General features: G+C 49.6%; 2 protein-coding genes across 2 annotated transcripts; one reads left to right on the top strand and one right to left on the bottom strand.

The window, feature by feature from the left end:
* Nucleotides 1-6,484: 6,484 nt before the first annotated feature.
* Nucleotides 6,485-8,350, bottom strand: LOC132116582 (uncharacterized). Its single transcript, XM_059525454.1, has 2 exons — nt 7,742-8,350; nt 6,485-7,519 (listed from the first exon to the last, which is right to left on the bottom strand). Exons 1-2 carry the CDS (start codon nt 8,222-8,224, stop codon nt 6,485-6,487), a joined length of 1,518 nt encoding a protein of 505 aa, XP_059381437.1. The 5' UTR covers nt 8,225-8,350.
* Nucleotides 8,351-11,253: 2,903 nt separating this feature from the next.
* rab34b (RAB34, member RAS oncogene family b) lies at nt 11,254-12,654 on the top strand. The gene is given in 8 exon segments (XM_059525606.1): nt 11,254-11,298; nt 11,545-11,610; nt 11,750-11,821; nt 11,823-11,843; nt 11,926-11,990; nt 12,066-12,117; nt 12,193-12,274; nt 12,357-12,654. Coding segments are annotated over 8 exon segments (534 nt in total). The 5' UTR covers nt 11,254; the 3' UTR covers nt 12,489-12,654.
* Nucleotides 12,655-13,895: the final 1,241 nt, after the last annotated feature.

Genomic DNA, 13,895 nt, shown 5'->3' with positions numbered 1-13,895 from the left:
TCGAGCGCAGCAACTGAAGACCGGGGTTTCTGTTGAGCACAGTCACGCGGCGAGAGCGACAAGTATGAAAGCATATGGGTAACATTATTCAATTTGGAATGTAATATGTAAAATGGCAATGCATTTCTGTATTTACATTTACATTTACATTTTCCAATACATTTGTGCAACGTTTGGTGCAAAATGAAAATGAAAATTAAATTACATCATTTTCATTTGCCATTTCATACACCATTTTTAATATGTAAAATGAATACTAATTTTAACGCTTTATAAGTTGCAAAATGAAAATGAAAATGTATGACAGAAATTATTAGATATGTCTAACATGTTCAAGCAAAAACTGTGGCAAAATGATAATTTAAATGCTATTTCCCTTATCGAGTCGGTCTCTCGACATTACGTATGGGGAAATCCATTTCCTCGAAATTATGAAGTCTGATTGAATAACTCTTTTGCTTGCAAATAGCCAATGGCGCCCTCGCCATAACCTGATTGGCTGACAGCCATCATCAATATAGGTGATGGCGGGCGCCAAAAACCTCAGAATCTTTTTTCTTCACTTGAGTCTGGTTTCGCCGTGGATTCACGCATACAGAGCGGAAAATTGTGGAAAATTATCCCCTCTTGCGTTCCGGTGATTTTTCTCTTATAATGTCTCTTTGCCGCATGTGTGTTTTGGTGGGCCCATTGATTTCCCGGACGCACACGAGCAGTGTGTGCTGTGCCTGGGTCGGGCTCACGCAGAGGCGGCATTCGAAGGTTCGGAATGTCGTGCCTGTGAGGAGCTTCCCATCAAGATCCTTCGTGCAAGGCTGGCCGTTACCCGCAACGGTGGCCCTGTATCTCCTGCCTCTCCCCCGTCCGCCGCCGTCGAGCCGAGAACCGGGAGACTGCAGAGAGCTCCGTCGACGGATTCTGTCGAGGTACTGGCGTCAGCCCAACGCCCACGCCACCCTCACGTGGAAGATCCCCTCTCATACTCTGAGGCCATTTACGGCCCTCCACTTGAAGCGCGGGAAATGGTCTCGTTTTGATATGACGAGGACGACGCCATGTCTACTAATGCCTCAGACCCGGGAGCGTGGTCCGAGGCCCCATCTGAAGCTGCCCCCACATCGCTGGATGCCGAGCTTATGGCGATCCTCACGGAGGCGGTGGCAGATATGGAATTGGAGTGGACAGCTCCCAAGGAGCTGCCGTCTAAGAGATGGATGGACGGTTCCTTCCTCGGCGCGGGCCGCCAGGCTGAAGCCCCGCAGAGACCCGCGCCTTTTTTCTCTGAGGTCCACGAGGAACTCACCCGGTCATGGCGCTCCCCTTACTCAGCCCGAGCCCATGCACAGGGGACCCAGCTGCTGACGACGGTGGAAGGGGCGTAGAAATTGGGATACGCGCGACCGCCTCCCGTCGAGGATGCTATCGCGGCCCACCTGGCGTCTTCTCCCGGCTGGAAAACCGCCTCTTTGCCTTCTAGGCCATGTCGAGCTACTGCTCACATCGCCGAGAAGGCATACATATCGGCTGGACATGCAGCATCTGCCCTCCACACGATGGCAATCCTGCAGGTCTTCCAAACTCGGCTCCTGGGGTCCCTGGACGAGGGAAGCCCGGACCCAGAGTCGCTCAGGAAGCTGCGCACGGCGGCGGATCTAGCGCTCGCGGCGTCGAAGACGGTCGCACAGGGAATCGGCCGCAATATGAGCAGCCTTGTGGTCCTGCATCGCCATCTGTGGCTGACGCTGTCTGGCATGCGCGATGCCGAAAAGAGGCAGTTCCTACCGCGCGTTCCCGAGCGCGGTAGAGCGTCGTGAGCCAGAGCCACCGTTCTGCCAGAGGCAGGCCAGGAAGCCCCGTTTTGGTGCTAAACCGGCCTCTAGCAGCCAAGGGCGCCCGGCGGGCAAGAAGGAGCAGCGTTCCTGATGCTCGTGCCAGGGGGAAGAGAGAGCGGGACGTGTTCATCGGACCCGCAGCGAAGAGGGCGTGTTCCCGCCCAGAGTTCGTCAACGATGTGAATGTTGTGATAATGAAACCGCTGTGTTCTGTTTCAATAAACATGCATTACATGCCTCAGCAAAAGAGCTTTCTTCCTCCCTCTACTATTACCCGCTACATAAGCGAAGCCTCTCCCCCGAGAGACATTTCGCAAAGCGGAAGCTCGGGGAAACCCGAGGAGGTGGCTTTGTATGCTCCCGTGCAAGAAGCCGCGGACGAGTCACCTGCCATTCATATAGCGGTCAATGCTTCCCCGGTGGCTGGCGCGCAGCCCCCGCCGCAGCATGCATTAATACCATCTGTATTGAGTCATCTGAGCGCGTGGGCCCCACTCCCCGCAGCATCTTATTGGGTGATCAACACGATAAAACGTGGCTATACGCTCCAGTTCGCTCGCAGACCACCCTGCTTCGGCGGTGTGATTATAACAGAAGTATCAGAACAGAGCGCCCCGCTGCTACGAGCAGAAATATCCTCTCTCCTGGCCAAACAAGCAGTAGAGATAGTGCCCGAGGAACGGAGAAATTCAGGGTTCTACAGCCATTATTTTCTAGTTCCGAAAAAGGACGGAGGTATGCGCCCCATCTTAGACCTGAGATTACTGAACAAAGCGCCCGCGAAACGCACGTTCAAGATGATAACTGTGAAGCAGATCCTCGCGCACATTCAGCCCGACGATTACTTCATTGCAGTGGATCTAAAGGATGCATACTTCCACATCCAGATAGCCCCACATCACAGGCGCTTCCTGCATTTTGCATTCGAGGGGGTGGCGTACCAGTTCAAAGTGTTGCCGTTTGGGCTCGCTTTGGCTCCCCGTGTATTTACAATGTGCATGAATACAGCGCTCGCTCCCCTGAAGCTCAGTGGAATGCGCATACTGAACTATCTCGACGACTGGTTAGTCATCGCACGGTCGAGAAGCACTCTCGAGGAACACAAACACAGACTCCTCGCCCACGGAGAATGGAGGCTCCATCCGCAAACGATAAATATGATCTGGAATCTGTTTGGCAAAGCGGAGATCGACCTCTTTGCGTCGCAAGAGAACGCCCACTGCCCGCTGTACTTCTCGCTGACAGCATCCCCCCTGGGGGGAGACGCGCTGTCGAGCCGCTGGCCCAAGGGACGGAAGTATGGTTTTCCCCCAGTCAAGTTAATGCCGCTGGTGCTGCAAAAGATCAGGGAGGAGAGATGTGCGTTGATCCTGGTAGCACCCAAATGGCCCAACCAGTCGTGGTTCCCGGAACTGGTGAACATGTCGCGGTTTCCCCCGTGGCGGATCCCGCCGAGAAGGGACCTCTTGTCCCAGGCGAGGGGCACCGTATGGCACCCCAACCCAGAGCTTTGGGACCTGCATGTGTGGCAGATCAGCGTGGAGTATATCAGCGAGTGCTGCAGACAATAGCAGAGGCTAGAGCCCCATCCACGACGCGTTTATACACTCTGAAGTGGAAAGTATTTGCTAACTGGTGTGTTGACAAAAATGAAGACCCCAGCAGCTGCGATATCTTCATTATTCTGACCTTCCTACAGGAACGTCTGGATGCTGGCAGTACCCCATCTACAGTGAAAGTCTACGTGGCCGCTATCGCCATTTTTCGTGACTTGCTAGACGGCCATTCAGTGGGGAGGCACCCCCTGATAACGAGTTTTCTTCGGGGAGCTAGGCGGCTTAATCCACCCCGCCTTCGTCAGATGCCGGTCTGGGACCTGTCGTTAGTGCTTAGTGCGCTGTCCGACCCACCTTTTGAACCAGCCGCGTTTAGCGACCTTAAAGTGCTCTCATTTAAGACGGCGCTACTGCTCGGGCTAGCTTGCGGGAAACGAGTGGGAGACTTGCATGCCCTGTCAGTGAACAGCGCGTGTATGCAGTTTGGACCGGACGATTGTATGGTCAGACTTTTACCCAAACGCGGCTATTCGCCTAAAGTACTCTCAACGGCGTTCAGAGCTCAGATAGTTACAATTCAAGCATTTTGCCCCGAGGAGGACAGTAATTCAGTGTCGCAGAAGTGCGCTTTGTGCCCTGTGTGTGCCCTACGTGCTTATGTGAACAGAACTAGCCAGTTTCGAACTTCAGACCAGCTTTTCGTCTGCTACGCGTGTGCCAAGAAGGGCAGCGCGCTGTTGAAGCAGAGGCTATCACACTGGATAGTGGAGGCTGTGCAACTAGCTTATGCTTCCCGGGGAACCGCCTGCCCAAACGGAGTGCACGCCCACTCCACAAGGAGTTTGGCGTCGTCATGGAGTTGGGCGAAAGGCATGTCTATTCAGGACATTTGTTTCGCAGCGGGCTGGTCGTCCTGCAACACGTTTGCGAGATTCTATAATTTGGACATTCCCTCGTTCGCATCACATGTGCTGTCAGTGCAGGAGGAGGGAGTTGAGCAGTCATTGGACTAGGTTATGGCACGCCTTGCCTGGCGCGTGCACTAGCCATGGCTTCGACCAGGTCATATAGACAGCGTCAGTTGTTTTAGTAATAGCTGCGGTTAAGGTATTCATTCACTATCTAGTGTGGCACCTTTATTATGCCCGCATTATAAGCCGGCAGTGTATTCCCAAGCACCAACATATTGCTGCATTTTCCCCATATCACACCAGTGTTGCTTATCTAGGTGCACTGGGTTACGATGGTGTAAGAGCTGATTTGGCTCTGTGCCAAAAGGGGGTTCAACCAGGTCTGGTACCCGACCTAGAGCTAATGCGCTGTAAGAACTAGTGTATGCTCTTCTGTGGCTCGATGTGAGCTGGGCCGGACAGTATTTCCCACACGGCGGGGGTTTTATTGTTCCCCATACGTAATGTCGAGAGACCGACTCGATAAGGGAACGTCTCCGGTTACTCACGTAACCTTAGTTCCCTGAGAGGAGGGAACGAGACATTATGTAACCTGCCGTGTGGAAAACCTTCCAGCCTCATAACTCTCGTTCAGTCGAAGATTCTGAGGTTTTTGGCGCCCGCCGTCACCTATATTGATGGCTGTCAGCCAATCAGGTGAGGGCGAGGGCGCCATTGGCTATTTGCAAGCAAAAGAGTTATTCAATCAGACTTCATAATTTCGAGGAACATCTCAGTTACGTATGTAACCTTGGTTCCCTGAATAGGGAACGAGATGCTGCGGTGACGTCACCACGTATGGGAACACCTTCGGTGTGATGAATGTCTGAAGCCCTATACCATCCCGCCAATCCTATTGGCCAAATAGCGCGTGGCACCGCCCAGTCATGCGTAGGCATATATATACCTGGTGCCGCGCGCCATTTATCTCAGATTTCATGACGAGAAGGGAAGAAAACTATCAAGGTACGGCACGGCCAGAACCGCAGCATCTCATTCCCTATTCAGGGAACCAAGGTTACATACGTAACCGAGATGTTCCCTTTCATAGGTCACTTCGATGCTGCGGTGACGTCACCACGTATGGGAACGCTATACCATCACGCCTGACGTACCTGATAGCTTGGATCCAAGGAAGCATCTGCTCAAGCGGAGAGAACCCGGGAGCCAGGGGCCATCCTCACATCCAGACTGTAAGACCTGATAAAAGTGCTCGGTGAGGACCAGCCTGCCGCAGCACAGATATCATCCATAGAAGATCCACTGAGAAAGGCTTGAGAAGAAGCCACTGCTCTTGTGGAATGACCTTTTACTCCTAAGGGCGAAGCGAGCCCGTGCGCCTCATAGGCCAAGGAAATAGCCTCCACCAGCCAATGGGACATGCGCTGTTTCGTAACTGCATGGCCCTTATTCTTATGTCCAAAACAGACAAACAGCTGGTCAGACTCACGCCATGGGGCAGTGCGATCCACATAAGTCCTCAACGCCCTCACAGGGCAAAGACTTAGATCTCCAGACTCTGTCACAGCAGGAGAAAAGGCCTCCAGGACCACCTGCTGAAAATGAAAAGGATTAGACGCGACCTTAGGAACATAATTAGGCCTAGGTCGCAACAACACTTTCACAGAGCCTGGTGCAAACTCCATGCACGAGGGTGAGACAGAGAGAGCCTGTAAATCCCCAACTCTTTTAAGGGAGGATAAAGCCATGAGAAGAAGTGTCTTCAGAGACAGGAGCTTATCCGATACAGTTTCCAGGGGCTCAAACGGATGCCCTGACAAACCCAGTAACACAATGGATAAATCCCATGAAGGAACTCGCACAGGGCGGAAAGGCCTCAACCGTCGCGCTCCCTGTATAAAGCGAGAAACCAGTGGATGACGACCCACTGAAACACCACCTATATGCTCATGGTGAGCTGAGATAGCTGCCACATAAACCTTCAGGGTGGCTGGTGTCAATCCCTCCGAAAAACGGTCTTGAAGAAACTCCAGTACTGAAGCCACAGGGCAGTAAACTGGATCCACATCATGAGTTTCACACCATGTCATAAACAGTTTCCACTTGAAAGCATATAAGCGTCTCGTAGAAACTGCTCTAGAGTTCAGTATAGTCTCGGTAGTTTCAGCAGAAAGACCGGGACATATCAACTCACTCCGCTCAGAGGCCACGCCCACAGGTTCCACAGATCTGGTCTGGGATGCCAGATCCGTCCCTGTGCTTGCGATAATAAATCCCGTCTGAGGGGAATCTCCACCGGAGAGCCCGCTAACAGATTGATGAGATCCGCAAACCACGGCTGTGTGTGCCATCGCGGAGCCACCAGCAACAGCTGTCCCACTCTGTCCCGCCGTATTCTGCATAATACCGCTGGGACCAGCCGAATCGGAGGAAACGCATACAAGCTGGTCCTGGGCCAGCTGTGAGCTAGCGCATCCAGACCCAGGGGTGATGGAGGGCTTAGGGAGAACCATAGCGGGCAATGCGTAGTCGTGCTCGACGCGAATAAATCCACTTCCGCTTCCCCGAAAATATGCCATAGGTGATTCACCGTTTGGGGGTGTAATCTCCATTCCCCTTGTTCCAGAGTCTGCCTGGATAATAAATCCGCTCCGAAGTTCAGTCGTCCAGGGATGTGAACAGCCCGGATCGACAGAAATTTGTCGTGAGACCAAAGAAGAATCCGCCTCGCCAGTCTGCACAGAGGGCGAGAACGTAATCCTCCCTGATGGTTCAGATAAGCCACGACCGCAGTGTTGTCCGTTCTGAGAAGCACATGACGGCCGGTCAGTAGACTCGAAAAATACTGGAGAGCCAGAAAAACCGCCAGTAATTCCAATTTGTTTATGTGCCAGCTGCGTTGTGCCGCTGTCCACACTCCGTGGGCTGGGCGCCCCTGACAAACAGCTCCCCACCCGGTCAAAGACGCGTCTGTCGTGACAGTCTCTCGGGAAGCACAAATTCCCAGCCGAACCCCGGTGAGGAGAAATTCGGCTGATGTCCATTGCTTTAACGACATCACACACCTCCGCGTCACCGAGATCGTTCGATGCGGAGAACAACGGGGTGAAATATTCTGTCGTTTCGTCCACCACTGAAACGGGCGCATGTAAAGCAAACCCAGATGAATCACGGGAAGCGCCGCCGCCATTAGACCTAGTAGTCTGAGGCACAGTCTCACTGTCACTGTGTGACCCGCCCTGAAGTGCTGAACGCATGACGTAATCGACTGAGCGCGCGGGACAGAAAGCTTTGCTGTCATCGCGCGAGAGTCCAAATCTACTCCCAGAAAGGTAATCCGTTGAGAGGGGATTAATACACTCTTCTGGAAGTTTGTGCGTAAACCCAGGCTGTGTAAATGATTTAGCACAATATCTCGATGAGAGTGTGCTTGAGTCTGAGAGTGCGCTAACACCAGCCAGTCGTCCAGATAGTTTAACACACGGACGCCCCGGAGCCGCAACGGGGCCAGAGCTGCGTCCATGCATTTTGAGAATGTACGGGGAGCTAGCGCTAAGCCAAAGGGAAGAACGCGGTACTGATACGCTTTGCCCTCCAAAGTGAATCTGAGGAACTTCCGGTGTCTCTCGATGATCTGAATATGAAAGTAAGCATCCTTCAGATCGATCGTGACAAACCAGTCGTTTGGTTGAATCTGAGACAAAATAGATTTTACCGTCAGCATCTTGAATTTGCTCGACCTGAGTGCAAGATTTAGACGGCGTAAATCCAGAATGGGTCGTAATCCGCCGTCCTTTTTTGGTACCACAAAATAACGGCTGTAAAACCCTGACTCCATCTGAGAGGGGTGTACTTCTTCTATAGCCCCTTTGCTCAGTAGAGCTAACATTTCCTGTCTCAGCACCGCCATGTCCATCGGTTTCATCACCGTGGAGAGAATTCCGCGGAAAGGGGGCGGGCCTTTCCGAAACTGAATGGTGTATCCGTGACAAATTGTGCGTAACACCCATTGAGAAATGCCGGGCAAGCGTTCCCACGCGGCCCGAAACAATATTAGCGGTTTCAACATGTTCGTTTCCTGCAACGCTGTTGCACACATAGAAATGTCCGGGCACGAAAGACTCATGGTGTTCGTGCACAGGGGAAGTATATGCAGAGCAGGCGTTGTATCTCGTTGTACGTAATCCTGAAACGTGTCCACGGCAGGAATTAGGCCAACAGATTGAGCATCGGGCTCTGCCGCTAGCGAAACAGCGGCGGCTGAGCAAGCCGTCATGACGGGCCGTTCGATGAAGACCCTTTGAAGCGCTCCTCGAGCTCTGAAAACTGGATCGTGCATAGTGTCTGAGGAAGCGATTGGTGTTACAGTTGGCTCCAATGCTGTTCGAGGCGCTGTTTGCGGCGAAACAGTCAGGGTTTGAGCGTGGGGACTGCAATGAGAGTGTTGGATGCGCGAAAGCGGTCCAACAGCGCTCTCTAGCGGAGGGCACAGTCCCTGGCAGGCAGCGAAAAAATCAGGAGCTGCTGTTATGTGCCCGAGAACGAGAGGCCTTGGCCGTCGAACTCAGGTTCAACCTTTTTCGCTGGCGTTGTTGAGCCGGTGGAACAACCCTAGGGCCCCAGTCCTTGCGAGGGGTCCTTGCCATAGGTGAAGGCTCTTCCCGAGAGGGCACTTGCTGGCGGTGAGAGGAGGTTGAGCGAGAACGCGCGGGTGCCTGACGGCGTTCAACCTCTCTGGGTCTGCGGGGAATCAGCTGGCGGAAAGCGGCTGATTGTTGTTTCGCTGCTGTGAACTTCTCCACCACTGAAGTGACCGCCTCTCCAAATAAACCGTCCTTAGACACAGGGGCATCCATGAGGAAAGATTTATCCTTTTCCTTTATATCGGTGAGATTAAGCCAGAGGTGGCGCTCAACCGTAATTAATCCAGCCATGGAACGGCCCACTGCTCGAGCAGTATGTTTGGTAGCACGAAGCGCCAAATCAGTTGCTCGCCGTAGTTCCTTGACCGCCTCAGGTGTAATGCCGTCCCCCTCGTCCAATCCTTTTAACAGCTCCGCTTGGTAGGCCTGAAGGACCGCCATGGAATGAAGCGAAGCAGCCGCTTGACCAGCGGCCATATAGGATTTTCCCACTAAGCTAGACGTGACTCGACACGCCTTCGAGGGGAGGAGGGGGCGGGACTTCCACGCCGCGGCCGAATTAGGCGCAAGATGTTCGGCGAGAGTCTCTTCTATCGGCGGTATCGCTGTATAGCCGTGACTCGCCATGCTCGAAATGGTGGCGAAATCCGCGGCCGCAGCGTTCGTGATGCGCGCCGCAAACGGCTGTTTCCAGGACCTCGAAACCTCCTGGTGGAGGTCCGGGAAAAAGGGTAAAGGCCTCCGGGGCTGCGCAGGTGTCCGACTAGTTAGAAAACGGTCGTCCAGCTTCGAAGAAGGTTGGGCCTCGGCCTTCTCAACCTCCCATTCCAGCCCCAATGTACCCACTGCACGGGAAACCACATCCAACAGCTCACTGTAGGAAGGGGAAACACGCCTCTCCTGTCCACTAGGAGGGAGAGGGCTCGTGTCGGCCGCGAAGTCCTCGGACCCCGAGGCCGCAGTGGAAAGAACGTCGTCATCATGGCGGTCACAACCGAAGGAGATGGCACTACATGCCCCCGGTGTGGGCCGTAAATCCTCACAGGAGAAAACGACAGGTTCAAAAGTTTTCCTGTGTATTAGGGTAGGGGAGAGCGAGCGATGTGGAGAGTAATTTTCCATCGCTGAACTGTCCTCGAGCTCCATGTCACACGTGTCACCCCAAGCTATCACCTCGTGCGGTGCCTCGGCAGTCGCAGAAGTGGTGTGGCGGGGGTTAGACACGGCGACATCGGAGAACACATCTACCCTCGAGCGAAGGACCCTGAGTCGCAGGCCATCGCAATGGGGGCATGAAGAAAGGCCGCTAAGCGCCTCCTGTGCGTGGTGTAAGCCTAGGCAGACTACGCACCTGTCATGAGTGTCCCCCTGAACGATGTACCTGGTACACGTGTCCTTGCACTTCTTGAAACTCATCGCGTCCGCGGAGAGGAGTATACTGCTCGTGACGATCGCTGAGAACGCGAGACAATAGGGCACAGAAGATTCGCTTCGTACTGAAGGAATGAAATCTGAGGTAAATGGCGCGCGGCACCAGGTATATATATGCCTACGCATGACTGGGCGGTGCCACGCGCTATTTGGCCAATAGGATTGGCGGGATGGTATAGGGCTTCAGACATTCGTCACACCGAAGGTGTTCCCATACGTGGTGACGTCACCGCAGCATCGAAGTGACCTATGAAAGGGAAATGGATTTCCCCATACGTAATGTCTCGTTCCCTCCTCTCAGGGAACTAAGGTTACGTGAGTAACCGGAGACGTTTTCTTAAATGCATTAACAGTCACAGTCAAGACACTTACGATTGCATTTTCATTCAGTGTCCCGCAATGAATGTAGCAAAATTCAATGTGCACATTGAAAATGCATTCCGAGCCGATCACATGTCCGCCCCCTCCCGACACGTCAATCACTGCGTGAACAAGGTGGGGCTTGCAGAAGGTCTGAGACTCAAATCTCAAGAAGAGGATTCAAGTGAGAGAACATGGACAAGACAGTTGGTCCGTGTACGTTTTGATCATTTCGGTTTATGGCTTCAATATTTCATTCGCACTTGTGGGCGAAGCTGAAGCGCTCCTTTCATCTGATTGGTCGAATCGCTCAACCTTCAGCTCGGTCTTTTCATTCTTTCAGGCAGAAATAAGGGTCAGTGCGAGTGAAGCACTGTAATGTCTGAAACTACACTCACTGTTAATTAGCATAATATTTTACTCAGATGTAGCTGGGCACATAAATCTTACTTTTTGTTTTTTCTTGTCATTTTTTAAGGTCTAACCTAACAAATTTATTTTGGGCTATTATTCAGTACTTTATGAGGGATGCTGTTAAAAAGTCATGTCAAGGACAGAAAACAGTGTAAGTTACTATTTTTCTCTCTTTCACACATATATACGAACATTTGTTTTGCTATTATAGTGGGGACTTTGCATTAAAATCTATTGTTTTGACATTTTTAGTGTTTAGTTTGTTTATGGGGACCTTTGGCTGGTCCCCACAATGCAGACAAAACTTTAGAAAGCCAGAGTGGTTTTGATTGTATATAGTACAGATGTGTAATGCACTCTGAATGACTATTATTTTATTGCAAATCTACATCTCCAGACTGAATGTAACCAAGGTCATTGTTATTGGTGATGTAGGAGCTGGAAAGACCTGTTTAATAAACAGGTAAGAGTCTAATGTTGATTAATTTATCCTCACTTCAGATCTCATTGTGCTTTACATAAAACATACATTTTAACATAACATCCCAACCATACCTGTGAATAAAAAGGTTGAATGATGTGTTAATATTTCTGTCCTAGAGATTCTGCAAAGACACATGTGACAGGACATAAAAGGTGACTATTGGAGTGGATTTTGAGATGGAGAGATTTCAGGGGGCCCTTCAGTTTGCAGTTGTGAGTTTTGTGTATTACTTTACCAGTCATTCATATGGCTGCATCCTTCGATCACAGATCTCTCTCTCTCTCTCTCTCTGAGGTGGGACACAGCAGGTCAGGAAAGATTCAGATGTGTTGCATCCACATACTACAGGGGAGCTCAAGGTAATAAAACAGACTACATTAAGCATACCCTTGCTGTGTGATTGTGTAAAAACTATGTTATCTTTTGTCTTCCAGCCATCATTGTTGTGTTTGACCTGAGCAATTATAACTCTTTGGATCATGCAAGGTACAGTACGACCACCTGTTTGGTTTCAAACACAGTTTGAATAGTCACAAATCAAGTCTGTCTCTGTTTATTCAGAGAGTGGCTTGAGGATGCCATGAGAGACAATGACCCTTCTAGCGTTCTCCTCTTCCTCGTGGGAACCAAGAAGGATCTTAGTGTGAGTTACTTTCAGTTGATCCCTTCAAAGCCTTTAAAAATCCTGACAATCCCCAGTCTAGCTGAATCTTTCTCTCCCATAGCACCCGATCAGTTGGCCCAAATGGAGCACGAGGCCGTTCTACTCTGAAGAGATCAGAGCAGAGTATTGGGCCGTGTCTGCGCTGTCAGGGAGAGAAACATGTCTAAAAGACTTTAAACAGCAGCTGTTTTGATTGCAATCAAACTATTTTGTGTGTCTGAGCTGATGTCAGAAATAAAATCTGGATGTTTTCATAAATACTTTAGTCACATAAGAAAATTCAGTAAGCACAGTATTATTGTGAGTTATCATGATTCATTATATTAATTCTTTTATTCAGCAAGCATGAATTAAATTGATCAAAATTTTTATGTTACAAAATGTTTCTATTCAGAATAAATGTTGTTTTTTCTATTTATCAAAGAATCCAGACAATAAATGACAGTTTTTACCAACATATTAGGAAGTGTTAAGAACCATTATTATTAGAGCACCAATCAGCACAACAAAGAATCATGTGACACTGATGACTGAAAATTCAGTTTTGGCATCACAGGAATAAATTATAATTTCCAATATATTCAAATAGAAAACAATTATTTTAAGCTGTAACAATATTTCACAATATTAACATTTTATTGTATATTTGATCAAATAATAATAGCATTGGTGAGCATGAGAGACTCTGCTTTCAGAAGCACATAAAAATCATAATGATTCCAAACTTTTGACTGTAGTGTAAGTAACGTATGATATGACATCTTGTGTGTTATTTCTGTTGTCCTCTATCGGGAAAGTGTGAGAGATTTCTTTTACGGGTTGCATCACTTACATTTGAGGCCACTGTATAATCTGAGCTGGAGAGGAACAATTCTAGACAATCTAGTGATTTTGTCAGTAAGTTGGTTCATTACATCAAAATATGGCTAATTCCTGACATTTTATTTGTATGTCTTACCCTGGATATATTTGACCATGGTCATACAGAAAATGATATATGCATCTTTTCTACACAGAAATCTCTAACAACTGTAATGTGAAGAGGCAATCCAGCTGCTGTCATTGAGTAAAAGTGTAACTTTCAAATAGCAATAGAAATGTTCCCAGAATCCAGACTTTGGGTTGATGTCCCATAATGCCCTGACACACATATTTGAGCAGATGAAAAAAAAGAATACAAACAGAGGACTTGGCCAGTGAGATGAGAATCGTAATTAGAAGTGTATTAATAAATCCATGATATATTTCATGTGTTTTCCTAGATTTTAATTGGAAAGCGTTTTTCTTTATCATCATTGTATTACTTGTTTATTATAAGTAAGCATATGGGTAGCAATATTCAATTTGGAAAGTAATATGCAAAATGACAATGCAATATGTAAAATGGCAATGCATTATTATGTGGACACACTGCAATTGAGTTTTTCATGGACCATCAAATAACCAGGATCAAGTGAGTGACATTTTATCCCAAAATATGTGAATTTATGTCCCAAGCAGTAACAAAGAAGCTTAAATATGTAAATCTGTCTATAAATACTTGGTGTCATTACTTACTGGCATTTCAAGCTGATTACATAAAGCGATGCAAATCCCTGTA

Source organism: Carassius carassius, chromosome 36 (assembly GCF_963082965.1).
Source record: "Carassius carassius chromosome 36, fCarCar2.1, whole genome shotgun sequence".
NCBI lineage: Eukaryota > Metazoa > Chordata > Actinopteri > Cypriniformes > Cyprinidae > Carassius > Carassius carassius.
This window is presented reverse-complemented; position numbering and strand designations above follow the sequence as displayed.

Excerpts from the sequence above, each read along its gene's own strand:
- LOC132116582 (XM_059525454.1), bottom strand. The coding sequence starts at position 8,224 with ATGAAACCGATGGACATGGCGGTGCTGAGACAGGAAATGTTAGCTCTA. Across the intron at positions 7,520-7,741 it reads ACTGGCTGGTGTTAGCGCAC|GTGAGACTGTGCCTCAGACT; the intron begins TCTCAGACTCAA and ends CACACAGTGACA.